Consider the following 9901-nt stretch of genomic DNA (forward strand, 5'->3'; position numbering starts at 1 on the left):
TGATTTTCGTATTATTTGGAGTAAGTGTTGTATAATCAAACTAATCGACCGATAATCGAACTGTGAATCAACGACCGACTGTGGATGGTAGGAAGTAACAACGCAATAAAGCTAGTCAATCAATAATCAAGCTAATCAAATCAATCATCGAACTCAAGTGTGGGGATTTTTGTACTTTTTATACGTGTGTGTGTGCCTTATGTGTTACTTGTGCATGTTTACTTTTATGTTAAAGTGTGTGGTGAATCAATCAAATCAATCAAGACTCAAAGGTGAATCAAACCCAATGGAAATCGAACCCGAAATGGTTGTAAGGATGCTTGTATGTAGATATAGTAGTTGGAACTAAAAGAAATTTGATTAGGAATTCTATCATCCTCAAATCATCGTTCATCGAACTCGAAGTATCGAAAATCATCGCGAAACACTCAAAAACCAGGCAAGCCGATCGAACAGGGCAACCTGATCGAACAGGCTAGCCGATCGAACAGGCTGTTCGATCGGACAGCTGCTCGATCAGGGATGCTGTTCGATCAGCAGACCCTTTCCTCTTTTGGAAGCCTATAAATAGGGCTGTCCTTGTCAAGCTTCCCACTTTTGGAAAAGCTCTGACCGACCAGCCTCTTCTTCTCACTAAATCTCAGATTTCTCTCAAACCGGTAAGTATTTCGTTCTAATCCTTGTACGTTTTTGTTCATTAATCGATTCTCCATCTTTCTATCTTTCAAAACTTGGATTTCATCCATGAAATCACCAAGATCTAGGTGTTCTTGAGTGATGTCATCATGGTGTTCTTGGTGTTCATCAAGAACTTCATGTTCTTGACTTCATTCAACCATGAATAAACTAGATCTAACCGATTTCCACATAAATAACCTAAAATCTTCCAAAGATCTTAACATTTCACGATGGAAAAAGATTGGAAGATGAGTTTTCATCTATCTTTCAACTCTTTTACACTCAAACCGGTGAAAACGAAGCTTGAACCAATTTACAAATCAATCTAAACGAACACATGGTTCAAGATTCGGGTTCTACCGAGAGATATACCGATTCCGGGTTAAACGTTAAACTTGGGTTCCAAACCGTCTCTGACCGAGTTTGGGTGATTCCTGCTCGAGTCAGTAGACTAAATAGGGACTTCAGCTTGGTGGTTCAACTCGTAGTCAAAATATCTCTAAAACATCAACAATTCACGGGAAGAAACAAGTGTTAAGTAATAGGTTAACCAAATCGAGAAGCTGGCCGAACGGCTAGGCTGTTCGATCGAACAGCCCAACCGAACGACTATGCCAGCCGATCGGTTAGGCTAACCGATCGACTAGCACTTAGACCCACCAACTCACCAAAAGTGTAGTATTGACGAGGTACTGTTCGATCGACTACGCCACTCGATTGTAATCATTACTGCTCGGATCATGAGATACTATACTTTAAAACACTTAGACTTTTGAAACAATGGAATGTCACCCAATCGAGCATGCCAACCGATCGAGTGACATATTTGAAAACAATGCAATGCTAACCGATCGGTTGGGCTAACCGATCGAACAGCTGTTCGATCGACCAACTTGAAAGGTAGTACAAACCATCATACACAAACACATCCTTCACATCAAAGGAAGAAACAATCCACTTGAAGAAACCAGCCGATCGAGCCAGCCGGCCGATCGAACGGATGTTCGAACGGACTTTCAAACCAATCGAACAGCCCACTCGATCGAACTGCTGTCCGATCGAATGGCCTACTCGATCCAAGTACATTGTTTACTTTTCCGCGTTACTCATCGTTGTGTTATCGAACTATTCAGGCTAACCTATTCTCAGTGCTCCCTTCAATCCACAATCAACCACTGTGAGTATACTCGATCCCTTTTTGCTTTCAGCACTTTTGGGTGTTACATACGTAATCTAACAAATTCACAAACAACACAAACTATTTGAACGCTAACCTACTTGCATGTATTACTTGCCTAAATGATTGCTGTTTATTATGTTTACACGTGGAGTGCTATCTACCTGCTTTAGCAACGTAGTACTATAGTTTGGACTCAGCACCCGTTCTCACGGGGGTTGCTAAGGACAATTACTTGCATGGGTTACGGTGGTAATCATGTATTGCGAACTGTCTCGGACAGTCAACTCGAAGTCGTTGGTATCGATGGTCCCTTGTTGATAATTTACATGCATCGTTTGCCCTTGTGTACGTGCTTGGTTATGCGTAAACTATTCGAACTCTATATGCTATATCAAACTTGTGTACTCACCTTTACATTATATGTATTGACTGTTATTTTAACGTATGTGACAGGTGTTTAAGCTACTAGCGTGCTAGGGAAGCGAGGCAATAATAAGCTTCTAGGAGCCAGTGACCTTAGGACAGTGTCCACGTACCTGTTCCAGGGCCATAATTATCTGTAGATCTTGTACTGGCACCTGTAGTCAGTAAGATTTACGGATAGCCGTCTAGAGGTCTTAAAACAATATTTACATTCGGTTTGTAATAATTAAGAATTTGAGTTGTCGGAATAGTTCCCATATTGTTTAGTTGATTTCTATGATAACTTGATATTATTTGGGACACGGTATGGGACGTGTCATATACTGAATTGTATGATAGTTGTTGTGGAGACTTCTGAACAATCTGTTTCGCTCAGTGCCGCGCCCCGATGATTCCGCCATCGGTTGGGGTGTGACAGTAACGTTTCGACGCGAACCCTTTCGACCCGTACTGTTTCGAATCGAACCGTTTCGACGCGTACCGTTTCGACCCGAACCGTTTAGTCGAATCGTTTCGACGCAAACCGTTTCAACGCGTACCGTTTCGACGCCAACCGTTTCGACCCGTACCATTTCGAATCGAATCGTTTCAACGCGAACTGTTTCGACCCGTACCATTTCAACCCGTATCGATTCGACCCAAACCGTTTCAAATCAAACCGTTTCAACGCGAACCATTTCGACCCGTATCGTTTCGACCAACCGTTTCGATCCGAACTGTTTCGACGGGAAACGTTTCGATCCGAACCGTTTCAACGCGAACCGTTTCGACCCGAACTGGTGGTTGTGGGTGCTAGGGTGATGGATTTCAATTCATTTGACAACCAAACACAACAAAAATGAAATTGAGATTCCAATTCCAACAATTTCCAATTCCAATTGGAATGTTTAAATTTCAATTCCTTCACTTTCTAATTCTTATACAAATTCCAATTACAATTCCAAATCATTCCGCGAAACAAACACCCCCTTAGAAAGAGAAGATTAATGTATTATTTAAGGGTGAATTACACTTTTTGTCTTTTATGTTTGTACCGAATTGCAATTGATGCCCTTTAACTCTAATAATTACAGACACGTTTTTTTTTTCATAAAAAAAACATTACACCCTTAGGTCCTTTAGCACTAACCACTAACCAGATTATAAATTTCAGTAAGTCTAGTCATATCCATGAGAGTAGATCGGTAATTTTACTCGTTTGAAAAAATCTATTATTTATTATATATAATAAACAAGAAGATTTGGGCTGATGTGGCATGTTTTTAGAGCTTCTTAGATTCCATTTTGGCGGGAAAATGAGTGGGTATCTTTTATGCTAATATGGGTTACACGGGATCCGGATTCTTGACCCGGACTATATATTGTTTTAAATCACGAGCTAGGGTTTTGCTTCTGGCTGCAAACAAGAATAAAAAAATCCTATCCCAATCATCTTCTCTATGACAAACCCATACCACGCACAACCCTTCGATCATTTGTGTTCTTCCTTCAATACTCTCGGCGCCGTTAATCTTCGATCAACCAGGTTGAGGATTTGCAGTTGTCTGTGTATGTAATCTACACGATGTTGGTTAGTTTATTCTTTTTTAATTTTGCTGATACACTGTTTCACTCGACCTTCATTCCATGGATCTCATCATCTGCTATCTGTCTCCAATCTAATTATCCAGGTTAGATTGTTATTTATATTTTGGCCCGTTTAGGGTTTGTTTTGATTTGTTATGATTTTACCTCAAGATCTAACACAAAGTGTTCATGAACCACATTGCAGGCTGGGTTTTGAAGGGGATCATAACAAAGGGATTCTTTCAAGTTCGTCAATTTTGAATGTAAGTAATATATCTAATTTCTTGTCTGCATAAAAAGAGATGCAAGTTGATTCTCTTATTTTATCTAACTATGGTGAAAAAAAGAAATGTCTTTCTGTCTAATAAGCAATCACTGAAAGGTACCAAGTTGTTGAAAGGGCATGAAACTGTAAGTCATCTTGACTGTTCTTCTTATCTAAATGGAAATGAGGAGTCCTACAATATGAGCATGTTAAATCATTTTTGTAATGCATAAGGCCATATGGGCATAATATACAGTTGCTTAAAAAAGTAATCAAGGTGTTTGATGCTTTACACGGTTAAAAATAATTACACCTTGTATGATTTGGGACTTGGTAAGATCATGTTCAGCAACCTAATTTTATCACTTTTTACAACCATAAAAATGATTTAGTTAAGAGGTCGCAATCGGGTCATGGAACGTGTCAAAAAGGTTGGGTTGGTTTGATCTGATACGCTTTCCTCCCAATATATATAATTACTTAATGTGTTAAATAAAATTTATACTATTTCAACCAACGAGGCTTGGATTCATTGCTCAGTAGCATCACACATGCTAGCATTGAACAAAGATTGTTTCTTTTTCTAATGGTATAAATGTAAGGTTTAATTTGGTGATGTGTTATAATAATGGTTTAATTTACTAATAAACTTTGTTTGTCCCTTGAAAAATTTGATATTTCGTTTAAGTTCTTTGATAGTTTTTCAATCATTTACATTTTTCTTCAGTTATGTTCAAATTGTTCATTCTTTTGACTTTATTTCTTGCAGCTGATCGGCGTGCCGAATTTGTATACAGATGATGCTTATCAAAAGGAACTTGAGCATATTGAGAAGGTCAGACTTTATCTTTGCTCTATTATCATTTAATAAAAGTTTATAAAATTCAACGTATATGTGTTTTCCTTACACCAGGTTTTTGTCCCCTTGGTTGAAAAATGCAAGAAATACGGAAGAGCAATGCGCATTGGAACAAATCACGGGAGTCTTCCAGATCGTATCATGAGTTACTATGGTGATTCTCCTAGGGGAATGGTAAGCAATTTCTCTACCTTACTTCAACTTTTAAGTTTACTTAATATTGCCTAAATTGTCATTTATGTCATACAAACGTTGATTTAATTTCACAGGCTGAATCTGCATTTGAGTTTGCAAGAATCTGCAGGAAATTAGACTTCCATAACTTTGTATTTTCAATGAAAGCAAGCAATCCTGTGATTATGGTTCAAGCATATCGTCTTCTTGTAGCTGAAATGTATGTTCAGGGTTGGGACTATCCTTTGCATTTGGGAGTCACCGAAGCTGGTGAGGGTGAAGATGGACGTATGAAATCCGCAATCGGTATCGGGACACTTCTTCAGGTTTTTATTATTCTTCACGCTGCATTCTTTTTACAAAAATAAAAATAAATGAGCTCTATAAATCCTTATACATTGTTCATATAATCAATCATATGCTTAATTTGTATGGTATACAGGATGGTCTTGGTGATACTATAAGAGTTTCGCTTACCGAACCTCCAGAGGAGGAAATAGACCCGTGTAGGAAATTAGCCAATCTTGGTATGAAAGCATCCCAAATTTTACAAGGGATGGTACGTTTTTTTTTAATTTATTATTTAAATTACTTATGTCTACTGTCTTGTATTTACCAAAACACCGTAATTTTAATTGCATTTATATTTCCAGGCACCATTTGAAGAGAAACATCGATGCTATTTCGATTTTCAAAGGAGAACTGGTGATTTACCTGTGCAGAAGGAGGTTTGTTTGTGACTCTTCACAAAACTTTAAATATTTTCTTAAATATACATTAAATAATTAAATGTATGACAGGGTGAAGAGGTGGATTATAGAGGTGTACTCCACCACGACGGTTCTGTTCTCATGTCTGTTTCTCTGGATCAACTCAAGGTTTATTAAATTCTCAATTATGTAGACTTTGTAATACATTTACGTATCCATTATAAACTTTTGCATTTTCTTTTTCCAGACACCTGAACTCTTCTATAGATCACTAGCTGCAAAACTTGTGCTTGGTATGCCATTCAAGGTCAGTTCATTCTTTGTCACATGATTTATAAGAACTCGTGAATGTTCCGTAACATATGTATTTGTTAACTCATTATATATGGTATTTTATTCAGGATCTTGCAACTGTAGATTCTATCTTATTGGGAGAGCTTCCACCAGCAGACGATAAAGATGCTGTAAGAAACCTTTCCATTAAAATATAATATATACAATTACATAGATTATATTATTTCGGTGTTAATCTATTTTTATTATTCATGATCAGCGCCTAGCTCTTAAAAGGTTGAATGATGTAAGTATCGGAGTTACAACTCCTTTGTCAGAACAATTAACAAAGCATATTGACCCATGTTTGGTATGGTACCATGGGTAAAATAGTTTAAAGCATATTGACCCATCTTAGATTTTAAAATTTATACTTTCTCGGGTGAAATTCCGTCTGTGATTGGACTCATGCAGGCGCTTACGGTTTTATAAGTGATTTCATCCTATTTTATTGTAGTTGAAACCCATTATTTATATAATTTTTTCAAGTTGTTGTTTCGCGGTATTGCAGGGACCTGAGTTGCAATAATTTGACCGGTCAAATTCCTCCGATCCTTGGAAACTTGACTTATACTGAAAAATTGTGAGAACGTTATTTTGTTTTTTTTTTTTTTTTTTTGTGTTGTGCTGATGTTGTAATAATTAGTTTATAAGATGTTTGACTGTTTAGCAATTTGATTATATAAACACTTAATGGTATTCTCCATAAGAACGTTTTATATATTAACTTCTTGAAACTGCGTTCTTCGGTTTTGTTGTAGGTATCTCCATAACAACAAGTTGACAGGATCCATTTCTCCTGAGCTCGGGAATATGTCGAAGCTCCATTACCTGTATACACGCTTCCATCCATTCACTACATGCAGTTTACAGTTTATATTGGAATCTCCCCCAATATTTCTAAAGATTGGGGACTGAACCTTCGAAGAAACAACTTGTAGATTTTCTAAAGATTACACAAGTTGACTTGCAAACCAAACAAATGGAGTGCACGTTGGCAAGAGAGAAGTTGACGTTGAGCAACATTCCTCTGGTAATGTCAGTTGCGCAAAAATATAAACACATGGGAGCAGATATGTATGATCTAATTCAGGTAAATGTTAGTAATGTTAGCATCTATAATTGTTTATTTATATGTTCTCTCACTTATAATTTGATCTTGTACTCATCTAGGGCGGTTTAATTGGACTACTTAGATGGATAGAGTAATATGATTCATCTAGGGGGCACAAGAGTTCTACATATGTTTATTGGTGGATACGACAGGTGAGAACGACAAATTTACATTACATTTCTTGAATTTTATAATGTTGCCTGGATGAAGAAGTATTGTTTTACTTAATTGGACTATGTATTGAATGACACTATTTACTTAAGTTGTTATTGTTAACATAACATCTATGAAGACATTTTTTAATTTATTATTAATTTATTATACTAGAATTATCACCCGTCGCAATGCGGCAGGGATTCATTAGTTATATATCATGTTAGATGAAAGGAAAATGTTTCTTGCATGACCACGAGCTTGTGTGTAAAACCGAGAAAAAAATAATTAAGTCGATCTCTGACTCGCACGCTACGACAGACCTATCAAACGGGGAAAAATAGACGCACTGCGACGGACATGTCAAACAGGAAAAAAATAGATGAAAAAACGTTGAACCCCACACGCACGTTGCGGCGTGTTAAGTCAGAAATTTAGAATTACACGTTAAACGGAGAAATTATAAAAGATGAAAAGTATATAAGAGACTAAAGTTGAAAGTAAAAAAAGTGTTGAGATTAAATTGCAAAAGATGAAAAGCTTTGGGTTGAAAGTAAAAAAATTAAAGGGGTTAAATTGCAAAAGATGAAAACTTTTGAATTAGAAGTGAAAAATCAAATTAATCAAAGGGGTTAAAATACCAAAAATTAAAACTTTAGATTTAAATTGTCAAAGATTGAAATTTTAGAGTTAAAAAAGAAATCAATTAAACAAAAGAGATAAATATATTTAGTTAAATTGATGTTTAATATTATTATTATTATTTAATAAAAGAGATAAATAGAAAATAAGGGTGAAAAATTACTAGAGAATGACACGTGTATAAAAAGGATTTTTGTTTATTAGTACAAAAAGATTAACAATTAATCAACGTCGAGTAAAAGTTTAATGAAATAATATGTTACATTTTAATAAAAAAAAACATGTTTACTAAGTAATAAAAATAAACAACCCGGGAAGCATTCCCGGGTGATAACCTAGTTTATATATATAGACACACAATAAAGAACCATTCGCTGTTCTACACAAATTATCAAATTATACGAAGCAAGATTTACCAAACATTAATTAATGCATTAAGTTTCAAGATTGTTTATATTCTTTTTTTCCTTTTTTAAACCCCCCCTCCCCCTCCTCCCTCTTTCGCGATTTCTTATATATACGTACACAGTTTTAACACATCAATCAAACATCATCTTCTTCTCTTATATCTATCGTAAACTCCATACATACCCTTTCCTTCTGCAACATTCAACTTTAAACTGCTAGTAATCTTTCCCTCCTTCCTTCTACTCATAAATATTACTCTTCGACATTACTATTTTGGTTTTTATTTAACGTGTTGTTTTGACAGATTTGAAGACATGGGTCGCGCGAAAATAGCCATGGAACCGATTCAAAACGACAAGAAACGCAAGATCACATTCAACACGAGAAAACAAGGGCTCGTCAAGAAAGCCCGAGAGCTCGCAACCCTTTGTGATGTCGATGTCTCCATGATCATCTCCACTGATGATCAAGAAATCACCCCACAAATCTTCCCTCCGGATTCTGATCAACCGTTTGATCGATTTGTATAAACATTGTACAAACCCAGTTAACCAATATGTTTTATTGGATTTCCTCATGGATAGGAAGACCAAGATGGAAGAAGAACTCGTTAAGGCGAAAAAGAAGAACGTGGAGGCTAAGTATCCTTCTTGGTTTGATTTCTTGGATAGTTTACCCGAAGCGCGATTGAGGGAGTTCGCGCTACGGTTGGAAAATAAAATATTTGATGTGAAAAACCGAATTGAGTATGTTAAGAATCGTGATCAGTACCCGTGTTATCCGGGTCCAGTCAACTTTGGTTTTGATCCCGTTGGAGTTGAGAGTAACCCGATTATGCAGTTGTCGAATTGTAATTCGATAAACCCAGTTATCATGCCATCGGTGTATCCTAACTCGCTGCTGAATATGATGTTGAATGAAGATGATGGTGTCATTTATGATGGCGAAATATCGAGTCTTGAACCTCCATCAATGGAGCATTGTTTTCTGCCCGAGTTATGGCAGCAGTTCTTGATGTCCGGTTTACCTTCACATGTGAATGATACAGCAGCAAACGGTACTGGAGTCTTTGATTACTTTAAGTAGTACATTAAAAATATATATACAACAGCTAGTTGGGTTTGTGGTTATGTTTTTGCTTAAACATAGTGACATTTTGTTTGCGATTTCTTCGTGTGTACCCGCTTATGTACTTATATGATTTGATAAAGAATACGCGATGTTACATTCGATGAAGATCGAGCAATGTTTTTCACCATGGTTGTTGCTTGATGATGAAGCAACAGGTAACCCCTTTAACAAGATTCTTATATTGAGAAAAAAATTAATTTTATTTCACTTTTAAGTCTACAATTGTTATTCGTTTCATTTTCACCAAGTTAGATTGATCCATGAT

The 9901-nt window shown here is 36.4% G+C and overlaps 1 protein-coding gene across 8 annotated transcripts; it reads left to right on the top strand.

Moving 5' to 3' along the window:
• Window positions 1-3669: 3669 nt before the first annotated feature.
• On the top strand, window positions 3670-9627 carry LOC110901210 (4-hydroxy-3-methylbut-2-en-1-yl diphosphate synthase (ferredoxin), chloroplastic-like). Of its 8 annotated transcripts, none has more exons than XM_035990720.1 (15): window positions 3670-3951; window positions 4053-4110; window positions 4882-4947; window positions 5026-5145; window positions 5241-5471; window positions 5588-5704; window positions 5799-5873; window positions 5946-6023; window positions 6103-6162; window positions 6257-6319; window positions 6409-6435; window positions 6700-6771; window positions 6950-7281; window positions 7362-7454; window positions 8810-9627. In XM_035990720.1, exons 4-12 carry the CDS (start codon window positions 5071-5073, stop codon window positions 6715-6717), a joined length of 744 nt encoding a protein of 247 aa, XP_035846613.1. In that variant the 5' UTR covers window positions 3670-3951; window positions 4053-4110; window positions 4882-4947; window positions 5026-5070; the 3' UTR covers window positions 6718-6771; window positions 6950-7281; window positions 7362-7454; window positions 8810-9627. The 8 variants fall into 8 exon arrangements, with proteins under 8 accessions (XP_035846613.1, XP_035846608.1, XP_035846609.1 ...); XM_035990715.1 differs by having other exon boundaries at window positions 3676-3951; window positions 4053-4258; XM_035990716.1 differs by having other exon boundaries at window positions 3676-3851; window positions 4053-4258.
• The last annotated feature ends 274 nt before the right edge of the window (window positions 9628-9901 follow it).

The sequence above is a fragment of the Helianthus annuus genome, chromosome 5, assembly GCF_002127325.2.
Source record: "Helianthus annuus cultivar XRQ/B chromosome 5, HanXRQr2.0-SUNRISE, whole genome shotgun sequence".
Classification (NCBI taxonomy): Eukaryota; Viridiplantae; Streptophyta; class Magnoliopsida; order Asterales; family Asteraceae; genus Helianthus; species Helianthus annuus.